The sequence below is a fragment of the Sclerotinia sclerotiorum genome, genomic scaffold (genome assembly GCF_000146945.2).
Source record: "Sclerotinia sclerotiorum 1980 UF-70 scaffold_4 genomic scaffold, whole genome shotgun sequence".
Taxonomy (NCBI): Eukaryota; Fungi; Ascomycota; class Leotiomycetes; order Helotiales; family Sclerotiniaceae; genus Sclerotinia; species Sclerotinia sclerotiorum.
This window is the reverse complement of record NW_001820832.1, coordinates 695,003-712,439: the sequence shown is the minus strand read 5'-3', so window position 1 is coordinate 712,439 and position 17,437 is coordinate 695,003. Positions and strand designations below refer to the sequence as shown.

At 43.3% G+C, this 17,437-nt stretch overlaps 7 protein-coding genes across 7 annotated transcripts; 3 read left to right on the top strand and 4 right to left on the bottom strand.

Moving 5' to 3' along the window:
• Positions 1 to 2,077: 2,077 nt before the first annotated feature.
• Positions 2,078 to 5,642, top strand: SS1G_03365 (hypothetical protein; the record flags this gene model as incomplete). Its single annotated transcript, XM_001595226.1, has 5 exons — positions 2,078 to 2,140; positions 2,277 to 3,211; positions 3,299 to 4,798; positions 4,849 to 5,180; positions 5,260 to 5,642. The coding sequence occupies 5 exons, from the start codon at positions 2,078 to 2,080 to the stop codon at positions 5,640 to 5,642; spliced, it is 3,213 nt and encodes a 1,070-aa protein (XP_001595276.1).
• Positions 5,643 to 6,602: 960 nt separating this feature from the next.
• Positions 6,603 to 8,900, bottom strand: SS1G_03364 (hypothetical protein; the record flags this gene model as incomplete). The annotated part of the gene is made up of 1 exon (XM_001595225.1): positions 6,603 to 8,900. One exon carries the CDS (start codon positions 8,898 to 8,900, stop codon positions 6,603 to 6,605), a length of 2,298 nt encoding a protein of 765 aa, XP_001595275.1.
• Positions 8,901 to 9,281: 381 nt separating this feature from the next.
• On the top strand, positions 9,282 to 9,725 carry SS1G_03363 (predicted protein; the record flags this gene model as incomplete). The annotated part of the gene is made up of 3 exons (XM_001595224.1): positions 9,282 to 9,410; positions 9,446 to 9,554; positions 9,631 to 9,725. The coding sequence occupies 3 exons, from the start codon at positions 9,282 to 9,284 to the stop codon at positions 9,723 to 9,725; spliced, it is 333 nt and encodes a 110-aa protein (XP_001595274.1).
• Positions 9,726 to 10,034: 309 nt separating this feature from the next.
• On the bottom strand, positions 10,035 to 11,190 carry SS1G_03362 (hypothetical protein; the record flags this gene model as incomplete). The annotated part of the gene is made up of 2 exons (XM_001595223.1): positions 10,035 to 10,624; positions 10,680 to 11,190. 2 exons carry the CDS (start codon positions 11,188 to 11,190, stop codon positions 10,035 to 10,037), a joined length of 1,101 nt encoding a protein of 366 aa, XP_001595273.1.
• A 561-nt stretch (positions 11,191 to 11,751) lies between these two features.
• On the bottom strand, positions 11,752 to 13,665 carry SS1G_03361 (hypothetical protein; the record flags this gene model as incomplete). Its single annotated transcript, XM_001595222.1, has 7 exons — positions 11,752 to 11,992; positions 12,041 to 12,238; positions 12,291 to 12,444; positions 12,497 to 12,599; positions 12,654 to 13,192; positions 13,243 to 13,360; positions 13,411 to 13,665. 7 exons carry the CDS (start codon positions 13,663 to 13,665, stop codon positions 11,752 to 11,754), a joined length of 1,608 nt encoding a protein of 535 aa, XP_001595272.1.
• Positions 13,666 to 14,085: 420 nt separating this feature from the next.
• On the bottom strand, positions 14,086 to 14,769 carry SS1G_03360 (predicted protein; the record flags this gene model as incomplete). Its single annotated transcript, XM_001595221.1, has 3 exons — positions 14,086 to 14,122; positions 14,306 to 14,457; positions 14,743 to 14,769. 3 exons carry the CDS (start codon positions 14,767 to 14,769, stop codon positions 14,086 to 14,088), a joined length of 216 nt encoding a protein of 71 aa, XP_001595271.1.
• Positions 14,770 to 15,507: 738 nt separating this feature from the next.
• On the top strand, positions 15,508 to 17,154 carry SS1G_03359 (arginine biosynthesis bifunctional protein; the record flags this gene model as incomplete). The annotated part of the gene is made up of 3 exons (XM_001595220.1): positions 15,508 to 16,006; positions 16,138 to 16,153; positions 16,200 to 17,154. The coding sequence occupies 3 exons, from the start codon at positions 15,508 to 15,510 to the stop codon at positions 17,152 to 17,154; spliced, it is 1,470 nt and encodes a 489-aa protein (XP_001595270.1).
• Between the last annotated feature and the right edge of the window lie 283 nt (positions 17,155 to 17,437).

Sequence of the window (17,437 nt, the reverse complement as noted above, 5' to 3'; positions counted from 1 at the left end):
GGTCACGATCTTCACAACAATTGGTTTAACATTTCACCGTTACAAGGGGGTTTTGGCCTGGAGATCTGGTCATTCATTTCATCAGATGGCCCTCGAACTGGTTTCGCATGATGTATGTACTAGGTAAGTAGTATGTTGGAGAGAGAAATGGATAGCATCTAAATAGATCATCATTTGCATCTTGCATCTTGCATCTCCCGTTATACCTCTCCTAGTAATTAAATTTGTTTCATTGCAATGAGAAATATGTACAGAATTAGCAGATTCATTCAATAGCCTCCATCCCGCGTTCCTGATTAATAACACTGTACTCCGCAAAGAATCATCGGAGCTTCTTCAACGTAACCCTATAGAGTTCCATCTTAATAGCTTTCCTACCCTCGTTTCTAACCCCTTATACATGATTTGCTGTACTCTCTACATTCAGGGACTCCAGTGTGAGGCTTTACCATCAATGCTTGACCGTAATTTGTTCCACCCTGGTATAGGGACTTGTCTCAAGAATTGGATATCGAGAGGAGTGGTGGTTTTAGTGTTGTAGACTCGAATCTTTATCGAGTTCGCATAGGGTCCAAAGAGAACACAACCGAAATCCCTCCAAAGAAGAAGGTATAGAAAATATTATAAACAGAAAAGGATATAAGTATAAGTATGAGTATTCTTCCTTCAAGAGCAGTACTTTGAATAAATTCAAATCCTCATAGAAGATTATCATTCATGAAAACTGTTTGCCATATCATCATAGATAGTAGTCTTAGTGGTAACTATTATTTTATCTCAGGAAAACTCATAGATAGTAACTCGATACGGTAATATTATCATGGTAAGGATATTCTTAGGAGGTATTCTGTACATGAGTTTTGTGGGGTTTTCATCCAGAGGACATGAACTACAACGCTAGCTTCTCCAATAGTAGCAGTGTATCACGTGTAAGTCTTACTATCTTCGAACGATTCATGAAAGCTGATCATGCTACAAGAACTATCTTCATCTCTACCCGGTATATATATCGTCTTCGAACCCTGCAGATCATCTACCACTACACAAACTCCCGAAAAATATGAGACAGATGGAATCATAGAAAGATTTTGATCACTATCCTCAATCATCAAGTTAACTACTGGAAAATCCACGGATGACCTATGCTCAACTTTTCATCGACGTCTGATATCTTCAAATACAATGCTATCACCTTCAAGGTAAGAATACGTCGCAGTAAGCGAGAACACTACAGTTAGACTTGCTGGTGATGGCTTCTGGCACATGTGGTCTTATCTCTATAGCTAGCCTCACATTCCCAGATGACGACGTACTTCTGAAATCTATTAGCACAATTCATCAAAGCTATGACGAGGATTATCGAAATCCAACGTACCCATCGTCGATGAAATCCGTCTCGAAAACGTGCTAGGCGAGGTTTCGGAAATTGAAAAGCTGCATTTTCGATTCTCTGTCGTTTTAGTAGATTAACGACTATCAGCAGGAGTAACAATTGTAATCTCACATTGTAAGGTTATGTAGATATTGGTTTTACTCAAATAGTGTCAATAGATTCTCCAATAAGATGCCTACTTGACCGTCAATTTGTCTGTTGTGGTTGTCCATCAGACATTGACAACAATCGACGATGTTGACAACCGACTATTGGAAAATACCTCCCCTACTTAGACACTTCTTCACGTCAAGCACGTGTACATAGTAGCTTTCACGTTTGGCGGGGCTCAGTGACGTTGTGAAGGCTCGGGCTAAGCGGCCGCTCCAGAAAAATAGTAACATTTTCCCATTTCCATCTTACTCCGCGTCGAATTTCAAACATTGCAGTTTGTTGCTCATTCTATCATCTAAACATATTGAATCATTATGAGTCATTTTTGCTATCAATAGATGTTCATTCTTCTCTATTCACCCTCAAATAAATACCCGGTCATCATCCGCACACGGTACCAGTCCCGTAAATAGAATCGCCCCAGATAGGCAGACTCGACAAGAGATAAAATACATCTTGCGCATATAAATTTGGGCTTAATATTTCATTTAAATCAAAGAAATATACATATATCTCAAGCTAACCTACAGAATGCCAATCGTCAATCCAGAAAAGCTAGTTGCTCTGCAGCAAAATGCTCAAGACATTAGAAATGTAAGTCTTTGGCGGGGCAGGTATTATGTTAGGACTCTCAATGCTAACAATGTCCTCTCGAGATATGCATATTAGCACATGTTGTAAGTATATGCCCCATTCTTGTACATTATTTTCCCATTGCTAATATCTCTAGGATCATGGAAAAACTTCACTGTCAGATGCCTTGATTGCCACAAATGGCATCATTTCTCCAAAGCTCGCTGGTAAAATACGATACCTCGACTCTCGACCAGATGAACAGACGCGCGGGATTACTATGGAATCATCTGCCATATCATTATATTTCTCCATGTTAAGACGAAATGCACCAGATGCTACACCTGAACAAAAAGAATACTTGATCAACTTAATAGATTCGCCTGGACATATCGATTTCAGCAGTGAGGTATCGACCGCCTCACGATTATGCGATGGCGCTGTCGTTTTAGTGGATGCAGTTGAGGGAGTCTGTAGTCAGACTGTTACGGTTTTGAGGCAGACATGGGTAGAACATATGAAACCTCTCTTGGTAATCAACAAGATGGATAGACTTATTACGGAATTGAAGATGACCCCAGCCGAAGCATATACACATTTAAGCAAGCTGCTGGAGCAAGTCAATGCTGTACTTGGAAGTTTCTTCCAAGGTGAGCGAATGGAGGAAGATTTAAACTGGAGAGAAAGAGTGGATGAGAGAATTGCCGCTGCCGCTGCGAAAGAACAAGAACGATCAGGGAATGACGGAAGCACCTCAATTGATACCGAAGCTATGAACGAATTCCAAGAAAAAGATGATGAGGATATTTACTTTGCACCAGAAAAAAATAATGTCATATTTAGCAGCGCCATTGATGGATGGGCATTCACAGTTAGACAGTTCGCCAGCTTGTATGAGAAGAAATTGGGAATCAAGAGAACCGCAATGGAGAAGGTTCTATGGGGAGATTTCTACCTGGATCCGAAGACCAAAAAAGTCCTTGGACCAAAACATCTCAAGGGGCGAAATTTAAAACCATTGTTTGTCCAATTAGTTTTGGAACAGGTGTGGGCTGTTTATGCGGCAACAACGGGTGGTGACAAAGGGAAGGGGTGCGTGGATTTCTATCTCTCCTTAAACCTGTTTATATATCTAATCTTATGCAATTTAACCATCAATTCTAACTCAAGTCCATTTAGTGATCCTGTCATGACAGAAAAGATTACCAAGTCATTAAACATTACTTTACCTCCACATGTTACACGTTCCCGCGATCCACGGGCTATTCTTACTACATTATTCTCATCATGGCTTCCACTATCAACTGCTCTACTGGTTTCTGTCATCGAATCTTTACCTGCTCCACCTGCTGCTCAAGAAGGACGACTACCAGCACTTATCGACGCATCTCCTGGTGCATCACATGTTGATCCCAAGGTCAGAGAAGCAATGATTAAATTCAAGACTTCAAAAGAAGAACCGGTTGTGGCTTATGTCAGTAAGATGGTTTCGATACCGGAGAGTGAACTACCTGAGAACAAGCGACGAGGGGGTGCTCTGAGTCCTGAAGAAGCCTTGGAGATGGGTCGACGTAAGCGAGCCGAAATTGCAAGACAGCAGGCTTTGGAAGGAGCCTCTGAATCAGTGGATGGAGTATCTGATGCACTTGGATCAGTAAGCCTTGAGGAGCCTGTCGAGGAAGAGAAGAAACCCGATCCAGAACATCTGATAGGTTTTGCACGAATATACTCTGGGACTTTATCTGTAGGAGATTCTATTTATGTATTACCGCCAAAGTTCTCTCCTGCACACCCACACAATAGTCCTGAACCACAAAAGGTTACAGTCACGGCGTTATACTTATTGATGGGCCGTGGATTAGAACCGCTTACTTCTGTTCCAGCCGGTGTTGTATTTGGTATTGGAGGTCTTGAAGGCCATATACTCAAATCTGGAACCCTTTGCAGTCAATTGGAAGGTAGTGTCAATCTTGCAGGAGTTAACATGGGTTCTCAGCCTATCGTTCGTGTTGCTTTAGAACCAGCTTGGCCTGGAGATCTCGACAAGATGATTCGAGGTCTTAAGTTACTCGTTCAGAGTGATCCTTGTGCTGAGTATGAACAATTCGCAAGTGGTGAACATGTTCTACTTACAGCAGGGGAATTACATTTAGAGCGTTGTTTGACAGATCTTCGTGAGAGATTTGCAGGATGTGACATTCAAGCAGGAGAGCCGATTGTACCATACCGAGAAACCATTGTTAGAGCTGAAGATATGAAACCTCCAGCAAATAAGGAACTTGGAAGAGGCACAGTTGTATTGTCAACTACATCAAAACAGATCATGATTCGATTACGTGTAAGACCTCTTCCAGTGGAGGTAACTGAGTTCTTGGTCAAGAATGCTGGCGCTATCAAGAGACTTTATTCTGATCGTCAGGCGGAGGAGAAGAGCAAGAAGACCGGCGATGATACCACTCAAGAGACAATTGAACAGGAAGAGGTTGAAGAACTCTTGGGTGGCGAGAAAGTCTTATCATTGGCTGAATTTAAACAAGAACTACAAAAAACCTTCGAAGGAGTAAAAGGTCAAAAAGATATTTGGGCTTCAGCTGTGGATCAAATTACTGCTTTTGGTCCACGAAGAACTGGACCTAATCTCTTACTTGACTCCACGGCCGATGGAATCCTTGGAAAATTGTAAGCTCTAGCACATTCCTATTTAGCTAAAGTACACTAACGTTACATAGCCTTCGCGAAGACACCACTACTGACTCCCAAGACTCAACAGCTCAAAATCAAGCACTTCAAGCCCGTTCCTTTTCTGATAAAATTAGCTATGCTTTCCAACTCGCCACTGCCCAAGGTCCTCTCTGCAATGAGCCTATCCAAGGAATCGCTGTTTTCCTCGAAGATGTCACCATAGCCCCTTCCACTGACGATGAATCATCAACTCGTGATAATTTTGGTCGATTAACTGGTGAAGTGATTAAAACTGTTCAACAGGCTATTAAACAAGGCTTCTTGGATTGGTCCCCAAGACTTATGCTTGCTATGTACTCGTGTGAAATCCAAGCTAGTAGTAAGTCCTCCCTACAAATGTCATGAATACCTGAAAGATCCAGGTAGAGAATAAATATAAACTAACACAATCCCAACAGCCGAAGTACTCGGCCGCGTCTACGACGTCCTCACCCGTCGTCGCGGACACATCCTCTCTGAATCCCTCAAAGAAGGAACCCCCTTCTTCACCATCGTATCACTTCTCCCCGTGGCCCTCTCCTTTGGCTTCTCAGATGAAATCCGCAAGAGAACTTCCGGAGCAGCTAGTCCCCAGTTAATCTTTCAGGGCTATGAGGTCCTAGATGAAGATCCCTTCTGGACTCCCTTTACCGAGGATGATTTGGAGGATCTGGGTGAGTTGGCTGATAGGGAGAATGTGGCTAAGAAATATATGGATGGTGTGAGGAAGAGGAAGGGGTTGAGGGTCGAGGGGGAGAAATTGGTTAGGGATGCTGAGAAACAGAAGACGTTGAAGAGGTAGTTGGTGGTGTGGTTGCGGATGTAGATGAATGGAGTGTAGATGGAATGGAATGGAGTGGAGTACATAAAAGAAAGTTATTGAGCTTGATACATTGTGCGATATAAAGTTCTGAAATTTTTACCGGTATATCCTATTCACTCGCAGTTTCAAATCTTCCATTACAGGAGAAATATTTGAAATGATACAGAGTAAGTATCTCAATCTAGAAGATATATTCAAACTCAAATATCTTCCTTCCAATGATGTAATATGTTCGTAAGCGAGAGCTGCCCTTTCATAGACTCTTTAAAATCTTGAATTTACTAAGTGAGTGAGTAGCAAGATCTTGTATAGCGATTTCTACACTGATATAAGGAGATATATTTTAAAGTTAAAACTATAAATATAGGAGATATATAAATCTGATATTATAGTATAATATAATGAATATATATTCAATAATATACTTCTTTACTATCTTACCATATATACATATACAATATAAGCTATATGGTTATTATCCAACATATATATATTTGCTAGCCACATGAACTTTGCACTATCCACGTATTCATAGATACCTAGGCACATACAAACCTCACAAAGGCGGCAAACCCTCCCTACAAATGGGACACTGCAAGCGATATTTCATCCAACCTATCTAACACTGGGTATGAAAAACATGTCTACAAGGGGTAACCGTATAAGTTCTCCTATCCCAAGCGCCCAAGACACTCTTCGAGACACCCTCGTCCTCATCATGACCCACGACCGGAACCTCAAGAATTTGCATACAAATCGCACAATCTACTGATCGAATACCGGATTTGGTATTATCCCTCTCAGTCTCCGTGCTCATGTCTGTTTCTGCAAAACCTGGAGTTGTCGGAGAATTGAGCGGGGACTTTTACAAGACCGATTGGTAAGCCTCCAGATTCGACGTTGTCTTCTCGTAATACAGGGTGGTAGTCCCATCCCTCTTTATACCATTCCGAAGCGTTTTGGAACGGCCCATCTGGGTCCAAGGACCTCCTGACTATATAACACTACAAGCTGACACCAGACCCATCCTGCTAAAATCATCATCGCTGTCCAGTCGGTTTCGCTGAAGAGGAAATTGTCTTCATAGAGAAAGAAGTAAGCAAATGGAGATAACCTTAGCAAACTCTGTGCGATGACGAAACGCCAAAGTAGAGCTTTCCGGCAATTACGCGTGATGTTGCGTTTGACTTGTGGGATCCACAGAGACATGTAAATGAAGGAGAGGAGGTAGACATAGGCTGTGCGAAGGGAGACAGGCCAGGTGGTGGAGGCAATGGAAAGCAGGAGAATAAAAGTGAGGAGAAGAATGAATTGGCCGTAATAGGGAGTAATATCGGAATTTGCTCTGGATTCTTGGACGGTGGCTTGTGCTCCTGTTGCACGAGGCGGTACGAATGTCGCGTTGATGTTTTCGGCTATTTCGGCATCGACGTCTTGATCCGAAGGGACAATAATGGGAACATTTTGGGCTGTATTTTGAGCTGAAGATGGGGCATTTGTAGGTAATGTATCTACACCCGCTGCGGTAATAACTGGTGTTGATCGTCCAGTTGGTGAATTTCTAGCTTGTGGTGCTTGTGATGCAGCTGTTTGTGCCCGTTCCCGCTCTAATCTTTCCGGTTCCTGGACTCCATAAATATTTACAATGAAGCGAACTCCGAGCGCGACTGACATCAAGCCTGCAAATGATGATAATAATGCAGATGGGAAGATACTGGATAATGTAGCGCTCGCCAACGACATTGTAAAAAATAACAATCCGTCTGCTAGAAGCATCATACCAACGGTATGAATACTAACACGCCCTACGGTTGATGGTGTGGAAGCCTCCTTACATTGATCCTTCAGGATTAGAGCTTGGCAAAGAGCTACTACCGCAAGTATCATTAACCAAGAACGAATACTTTCTAACCAAACCTCCTGCTTCATGCCAACTAGATGTTCTCCATCAACAGGTGCGAACTTTGGCGGCCCTTTTGATTCGAGCATAAATCCACAATCGGGCGAGAAAATTATTGTCGACAGTTGCAACATGGGCGGCTTAGGAGTAGGAGCACCATTTGGGAATCGGAGCTCTTCCTCGAGTTCCTGGACGAAATTGTGAGATTTGTGTGATCTGTCTTCATATTCGAGGCCATTAAATTTCAAAGGTTGTACTTGAGCAAACAAGATATATTCGCAATGAGGTGTTGGCAAACCATCGACTTGGCCCGAATTTTGCTCCAGAAGACTCCTCGGATTTTCTTTAGCAGATTCCTCAAGCTTCTGTAATCTGGTACCTAAAATCTTTTTCATGACCTCCGCACTGCTCTTAAAATGATCTTCGTCCGTTGCAAAATGAGGAAGAGCAAAAGCCCCTGCGAATTTATCGCTAGTAGTAGTTAAAAGGACGCCGCCTTCATTTGGCCAATGGACACCATGCATCCTCATTTCATATCCATCCCCACTACTGCTCTCATCTTGAACTGTTAACGAGGCTGTGACTTCCCTTACAAGTATACCCGTATTCGGATTTGCGCCAATTCCAAGATCAACCCTTTCGATCCCATCAGACACATCTCTTTTCTCAACTTTTGCTTCTTCCTTTGGTGTCTCTACCCCAGAATTCGCTGAACTTTCGCCTTCAGAAAAATCCTCTTTAGCCCCATGAACAATCATCCCCTCCACAGCAACCTCATCCAACCTCAACATAACTTTCCCTTCCCTACCCGTCACATTCCTACCCCATAGCTCCTGATCCTTGAAAGCCCATTGTACGCCCGGCGCAATAACACTCAAATTTAGCCTGCTCGTCCTCTCCTTCCCGTCCACCAAACCGTTCATATATCTGGCCCAGCTCCCCCTCACCACTCCCGTCACATTTGTATAGATCCTGCCCTCCAAGCCCCACTCACCTTCCCCATTAAACTTCGATTCTTCCTGCACCCCTCTCGCCCATTTCCTCAAATCATCACTCCTCTTCCTAAACGCATCCAACCTCTCCCATCTATAACCATCCTTCGCCTTGAAACCAGTCAAATTTAAATATCTCGCATCCTCCGAGTCTCCCGGCGCAAAATCGCCATAACTCGTCGTATTTAACACTCCAAACACATGCTTGTTATGCGCCAATTGTTCCTCTACATAATTCTGCGGATTCCCGAAATTGGCAGGGAGACTGGTGTCGTTCGAATTAAACCACCAGAGGACTATGATGACGAGCAAGAGGACTGAGAGATCGCCGCGTTGAGGTGGCATATTTACGGATCTATTATCCTTTCTTTCGTATTGTTATGTGGAAATCTGCCATATTCTACTCAACCAGGAGAAAGGTGAAAAGACATATCTGATCTGCAAGAGTTAAGTGAATATGAAGTTGTTGTAAATTTGATGAATTGTTCTTCAAGATACAATCAATTACTGTAATGAGGTATCATCGGCCACACCCCCTCCTAAATTCCGTCCCATCACTGACCACTCTTGTGCGATTCTGAAACCTTTGTATTTCCGCACCATAACAAATATCATCATTCCTTAGGTATTCAAATCAAAATATTGCTCGTTCTATCTTCAAATCTTGTGCAATAACAATTTTCTCCAAATCCTTCTCCCAAAAATCAAATCAGCTATTTCCCAATAATGGCCACAAACGACATTAAATCCCCAAACGCAAATCGCATGTCCACCATCTCCACCACATCCGTCAGTAAACACTACACCACACCACACTACCCGTGGCACCCTAACCTCAAGCTCCCGTTCCGTAACGTAACTAACTAACTAACTATTGAACTTACAAACAGATAACAACCGATGCCTCAGCCACCGCCGAACTTTCTCTCGTCGTTGATGAACTTCTAAATTCCCTCTCGAATAAATTTGCTGGTGTTTCGAGCGAGATTTTCGCGAAGAGTACGTCTCTCCTTTCTTTCTTTTCACGCATTCTTGCCCTCGTTTCAACTATTTTTACTAATCATATGCGCAATAGTGGACGAAATGTCGCGACGTTTAGATAATCTAGAGGCGACTCTACAAAGTAACATGGAATTGAAGGATGGAAGAGGGAGTCCTACAAAGATGTAGACTGCAAAGAATGTCCGAGTACATTACAATGTCCTCGAGCAACACTTGGAACAGTTAAAGGGCAGGCACATAGAGTGCACTTTGGTCCGAATGTAGGTTGATATGCATATCACAGTGGGACTACAGTTGTACAGACGGGCGTTAATTAAGGAAACGGGACGAGATACCAAAGATTGTTATCCAAAAGTACATGATTCATAATTGTTTATTCCGCAAACAGTAATCCAGAACCCCACGAGGATAGTCCAAAACAAACTTTTCTTGTTGAGGTCATTTTTATAATCCTCTTTACATTGAAAAATTACATATTTACAACTCGGACTTTCCAGTTGCCTTCTCGATGAATCTTCTCAGGATGTTGGTCTTGCTTGTGAACTCATCCAACTTCTCTGGTGCCAAACCTCCCTTCTTGATAATACCATCCAATCTAGCGAGCTCCTTGGCGGCGTAGTTATCGCTCTTGCTCAACTTGTCGAAGACCTTAACGTAGTACTCTGCATACTTGAATTGAGCACCCTCCTTGTATTCTTGGGCAGCCTTGGTAGCTTCTGCGGAAACTTCGGCAATGCTTGAACCACCGGTGAATTTGGCGACAAGAGCATCCAAAGCTTCAATTGTACCGGCAGTAGCATCAAGTCCACCACCAACAGCACGGTGTGTACCTGCCTTGCTGTTCATGAATTCGACGAGGTCCTTCTCGGAACGTCCACCAGAGTATGCTTCAGGTTCAGTGCTTCCCTTGGGGAAGAACTTAATGGTGGGGTAAGAGGTGACGCCTTGGTCCTTAGCTGTGGCCTTGGAGTTTTCTGCTTCGGCATCGACCTTAGCGATGAGGACATTAGGTTCATTCGCGAAGTCTTGAGCGACCTTCTCCCAGACTGGTGCCAAAGTCTTGCAGTCTGCAACAATATAGGTTAGCAAACCACAGTGAATATTGAAATAGGGTAAACTTACGACCACACCATGGTGCAGTAAAAGCAACAATGACATCCTTATCACCACCAATTTGTTCCTTGAATGACTTATCGTTCAACATCTCAACAGCACTTGGGGCAGCCTTCGCCTTCTTGGGCTTAATGCCAGTCTTCTTTGTGATGAAATCCGTCAAGCTATCAATATCTCTGCCTCCACTATATTCCTCCGGGGTCTTGCTCTTTCCATCGAAATATTTGATGGTTGGGAAACCTTGAACGCCGAATTTCTTTCCCAAGCTCTTCTCGGCATCCGCGTCGACTTTCGCAATTGTGACCTTGTCCTTTGCAAATGCAAAGTCCTGAGCAAGCTGCTCATAAACCGGTGCAAGGGTTTTGCAATGTCCGCACCATGGTGCAAAGAATTCGATTAATGCTGGCTTGCCCTCGAAGGCAAATTGATCAAAATTCGAAGGAATGAGATCGATGACGGCAGAGGATGCCGTTGCTACTGTGGCGAGGCCGGCGAACACGAGACTTTTTAAGAGAACCATTTTGATGATTCGTTTCTGGTTAAGGATGTAAGTATTTGTTTGTATGGTAGAACTAAAATCTGGTTCAGGAAGAAGTCCTTGGGGGTCTAAATACCTGATTTTCAGATGTGTGTTTGATTTCTAATAGAAAGGAAGGACAGCTTGCTTCTGCACTGGTGCGTATGTAACTTGGTGGCTAATGATAAGCGATAAGAGGTAGTAAGTCAAGACACAGCCATGCATTCTTTTTTTGGCGAGGGAGCTTCGCCCCTTGCTAACAAGCTTGCAGACGGTGGAAAAGAGTGATTACTTTCCTGCTAGTGATTACTATTCATTTTTTAAATTAGTATGTCTGATGTTCCGTTAATATATCTGATATCCCGAGAACTATTTGAAAGCACCCCTTGGTCTCACATCACATATAAGGATTAGTGATCCGTACTTTCTTCACACAAGCTGCAAAGTTGGAAAACTTTCAAGGTCCGTAAGGAACCGTATTCATTTCTCATTATTCATTCGAGTAGATTTCTCGTATCTACCTATGTACAGATTACAACCATACTAATATCCTCGTCTATATCCTCAGTATGAGTGGTAACTCGAAGTTTTATTGTAATACTCCGCTGTCCATGCCACTATTTGTGCCACTTCGTTGTCAATTACTTTTTGGACACCCGCATTGGCTTTTCCATTGCTCAGTCTGAGATCCGAACAATGGAATCCGCCAGGAATGATTTGGAGCGGATGTTGCGCAGTAGATTGCAACTCGCCACCAGGTCTAAATTGAGAGCTGACACCGGATGTTCTCCATGGGTCATATTGACTACAAACGTGTCAGCAGATTACCAGCAAGTTGGATCGGACTACATACCCGTTTGTCCAGATAAGTCGAGTGGTGTTCTCTAGATTCCATCCTTGAGTGTACTGGTTGACCTGTTTTACAGTTGCACCTTTGGCGCTAGCGTATGTGTATTTGCCCTCAGCTGGGAAGTATAAGGCGCATTGTCGTTGCCAGTATTTCGCATTGATGAGACGAGAAACGAGTGTGGGTTTGTTACTTGGTGCTCCGCTGTCAAAATAATTAGTACAGGTAGTGCAATGTTAGTCTACGTAATACATACTCTTGCCAATAGCCAAATGGCTCATTGCAAAGCATCCAGTTCCACTGTCTATCGGCCGCATTTCCGACACTATAATCTCTGAACATGAAGTTGTTGAAATCATATGTATTGAGGCAGGATAAATCATCGGCGTCGTAGCCGTAATCCTCACAGACTGTTCGTCTTTATTAGTAACCTAATATTCTGAGTATCAATCAGATGCTTACTGCCGGGTATTAAACTCTTGGTCCATTTTGCAAAACCTTCCAATGCGGTAGTCAGACCGACGCCATTCGCATCTGGGGTGACAGCAGCTCCGGCGGTAACATTCTGTTGTTATTGGATTAGAACACGATTAGCCACATCAGAAATGGAGATACACACCTCAATTGCATCACAGAACTGGAAGAATCCTGAATAGCCTGTGGTGAAACTATTTGACTGCCATAACCACGGACCGCTCTCAAGAACTGCCATAAAGTCATCATTATGCGTGACAGATTCCAAACCAAACTTGGTCTTGAGTGCAGTCACAGCACTTTTGTTTCCATGGGTCAAAACATTGTCCATATAGTCGATGACTAAAGAAATGTCTTTGCTGCAGTTCTTTGCCATACCATCTTGGACGGGGTAAAAGTATTGCCAGTAATTATTGATAGCTTGCACTGGAGCACTAGATGCATGGTATGCCCAGAATGTACCAGGGCTTGTAGATTCAGTCCATGCAGCGAGTGCACCACTGTAGCTACCACCTGAGAGGATCCAAGGTGCAGCAGCTGCATTACTGCTGTGGTTGGTGTCAAATGGAAGATCAACTGTCTTTGCAAAGTGAACGAAATCAGCGATAGCTTGCTTGAGATTGAGGTATTGTAAATTCGTCGTCGTCAAATTGTCATATGGAGACGATTCACCCCAGTAACGATCTGCGGAATATTTAGCACACCTTCCACTTCGGGACGGTGAAGATACATACGCTCAACCATAACAACGGCGCCCTTGACTTCCTGTGCAAAGAGTCCGGTAACTGTGACATTGGTCAAGTATGCACCGTATTCCGCAGCAGCAATTTCACCTGGAGTGAAGAAAACGATCTAAAAACATCAGCGGGAGTTCAATGGCAGAAAGACGTGGGTGCCCTCACTGGAGATCCTGGACCGGCCCAGTTCTCGGAATTCCACCAAAACTTCTGTTGGAAAGTTCCTTTGGAAGGATTCTCATGATCCAAAAGTTGGGTAAAAAAAGCAGAACCCGTAATGTTTGTAGCTGCATTGATAGATGCAGGGAATTCATCATCTGCTTCAACTGGTGGAACCAACTTTCTCAGCTTAAGAAAAGGATGTTCAGCAGCTGCAGTTGCAACCAGCAAAGAGACCGCAGATACAATTGACCACTTCATGATGGATGTCGTGGACTTGAAGAGACTCGAGCCCGCAGATGTGGAAGAAGGACAAGTGAAAGAGAGAGGGATAGGCTCGATGGTGAATTATGGATTCACTCAAAGTATTCATACATTTTGCTACCCGGGGGCGGCTAAAGCTACCGGTATCACCTACCTTATCTGGAAAGCATGCATACGTCGAGACCCATGAGAATCGATTCTATGTAGATCCCCAATGTCTTGGGGTTTACAATCGATAAGAATCATATATAGGTTAACAAATTGAAAGGCAAATGAATCATGCACAGAGTAGTCTATGGAGCCGAAGATACCCATAAAAGATGATTGGCGGTGTGCTTACTTGATCGATGGACCAAGCAGAGCTCAACGCCCTAACAGTCTAGGCCGGGACTTAAGACTTGTTAAGCTGGCATACCATCAAAACTCGACGAATTGAGGTACGTCACTACTACCACTAATCGGGGGATTACCTTAGCATAACGCAGAATAGTCCTCTGAGTGAACCACTTTACTTCAAATATTTGCTTCAATCCTCCTCCAGTTTTATCAATGTTATACTTTATATACCTTATTAGGCAATGCAAAAGGTCTGGTCCGTAGAACTTTATTCTCCAAGTGAATTTGGGATAAGTCTTACCTTAGATCTCGGAGTTTTGATGGTACAACGGGCGAGGGCTCGGACAAAACGAGAAGTGTGTTTTCGAGCTGCCTTTTACGGTATAATGTCACTCCCACTTTACCGGATAAGGGAGGTGCATCGATATCAATGACCAACCATAATAAACAGCTCTGTTGAGATGATAAGTTGTAAGTTGTAACTTATACTACCGTACTCCGTATAAATTGATCTTTATCAGGACGCACTAAACCTATATAAAATAAGGTTATTTTTCTACCTCGTGTTCCCGATCAATTCAAATCCTCCGTATGTACCTTTGAATCCACTTTTATTTCGGCCCCAGAAAGCTAGAGATTGAATAGGCTTAGTGTGATCCAGTGTAGGTGAGTTTGCAAGTTGCAACATCTTCAAAGTTCAAAGTCGTTGTCATATATATGCATGCATTTGGTACGTACCTGACTGCGATGCTGCATGCAGGACATGTTCCACAAATAGGTGGTGAAATAATAGTCTTATACTTCACAATAGTCTCCACAACTCAATTAAAAAGTTGTAATTGGCTTCCTCGATCTCTTAGACATGCTACGGCTTATCGTAGCTGGCACGATATCGTTGTTGGCATTGTACAGCCACATGTAAACTCGTGCAGAAATATTTACACAGTAGCTCACTCACTCCGGATCCATGCCTGTTGAAATGTTTACTTTGTATAACACTGGGTATTTCCGCGTGGTAGAATTGAGAAAGCGATCTCAAAATATTCAAGCTTTCAATCTATAGCTACTTTCATAATCCATCTATTTAGACGTCTGCAACCTTAATCCAAAAAATGGAAAAAGTGTCATATAAAGTAGTTTATACGATACTCCAGAATCTTATGCAAACGTGACATCGATCTTGAACCATCGCACCAAGTTCGCCTCTTCTACCTACTACCGGTAGTCATAACCATACAGGCTGACCGGATTATGCAATCATCAAACATCAAACAAAAAATTGGTGAATTTTATATATTTCGGAATTTGAATCGATATACTTACTAGGTGAGGATCCGAATGAAACTGCATCGGAATTATGAGTCATTGAAAATTAAAAAGTCGTTACTCGGGGTATTTATCGTATATCTATAATGAGTTGATGAATGTACAACATCCTAATGATACAGGTCGCTCAAACTTCCTCACAAGTGTCTTTCTATTTTTTCAAATACGACTGAAATCATGCTCCTGATTTCTCGCATTGGTGCCAGGCATATCCGCAAGAAGCCACTCCACGTTGAGAACCACTACCGTTCTTTCACAAAATTTGACTCATTCGGCAACTCCCCCATTCCTGCTTCCAAACAGCGTTTCGTTCCTACATCTGGCACCTATCCAAAGGGCTTCTTAGTGGGTAGTACGAATGTTGGGATAAAGCCAGATGGTCTATCTCAACCAGACTTGATTTTAGTCGCGAGCGAGAAGAAATGGGAGACTTGTGGAGCTGCTGTACTTACGAAGAATGAGTTTCCAGCCGCTAGTGTGGTTGTTACTAGGGATTTGTTGAAGAAAAGCAAGGGCAGAGGGCTGAGAGGTGTCGTGGCGAATTCCTGGTGTGCGAATTTACTTACGGGGGAGAAGGGACTGGAGGATTCGAGAAATATGAGTAGGGAAGCGGGACGGATTGTGTCTGGTGAGGGAACCGGACAAGGAGAGGAATCTGTGATGGTTATGCATACAGGTAAGTTAGTATCTCAAGAGGATTTTTCACTACCGTGGCTCTCCTCGGGATAAACGTCACAATACATCTGATAATTTGAATTGCTTCTATTGCACAAAAGTAAAGAACTGATAATGACTCCTCCGCCATAGGTATGGGTGGACAACGGTAAATCCCCTCACATCACCATCTATTATTTACTGATATCCTTTAGACTCCGTATTGATAACATCATCCAAGGTTTTCCCAATCTCCAGCAAGAAATGGGGACCACGCATGATCACTGGATAGAAGCCGCGCGGGGCATCTGCACAACTGACACCTTCCCCAAACTCGCATCCCGGACCTTCACACTTCCATCCTCGCCGGAAACAACTTTCTCCATCGCAGGCATCACCAAAGGTGCGGGTATGATCCATCCAAACATGGCTACCACACTTGGTATAATTTGTACCGATGCTCCTATTACACCTCCTGCCCTCCAACAGCTCTTGAGTACGGCTGCGGACAAGAGTTATAATTGCATTTCTATCGAGGGCGACACGAGCACGAATGACATGGTTGCTATGCTCGCAAATGGTGCCGCTGCACCTAACAATGCCCATTTCCCAGTTGACTTCGATTCCTCAGCAGAATCACAATCTGAAGATTTCATCGCTTTTCAAAGAATGCTCATTGAGTTCATGGCCGATCTAGCAAAGTTGGTAGTAAGAGATGGTGAAGGTGCAACGAAGTTTATTACTATACGAGTACGAGGCGCGCCTACTTACCCAGCTGGTAAACATATCGCGTCCGTAATTGCACGCTCTGTGCTATTCAAGACGGGGGTCTATGGCAAGGATCCAAACCCTATAGGTGTTCTGGCTGCATTGGGTTATTCATTGATGGGTACGGAATTTGCTGGAAAGGGGATAATTAACCCTGAATCTACGTCGGTGAGCTTTATGCCTGTTGATGGCACGGACGAATTGAACTTTGTGAAGAAAGGCAGGCTGGTGAAAGTTGATGAGGTAAGGGCTAAAAAGCTGATGGAGGAAGAGGATGTGGAGGTGATAGTGGATTTACGGGATGATGGGAGGAAATGGCGCGAAGACGACGAGGAGGCGGTTTATTGGACATGTGATATTACGCATGAGTTTGTTACTATAAATGGGGATTTCGGGAACTAAGAAGCGAACCACGTATGTGATACTCTCCGTGCTCTGCTGTCTTTCATTGATGTGTCTCGGGATAATTCACAAAAGACATGCATTCGGATACCACTAGATCACATGTAGGCTTTTGACGAGCAAGTATATTTATCTTGAAGCGAACCACCTATTGACAGCAAGCAAAGAAATTCTTCTCGAATCAATAAATACTATCAGATCCTCGAAAATCCAGATTCCATCGCTTGCCTGCTTCGCTAATAAGTTTATATAATTCAAATATTCTATACTATCTTCCTCTTGA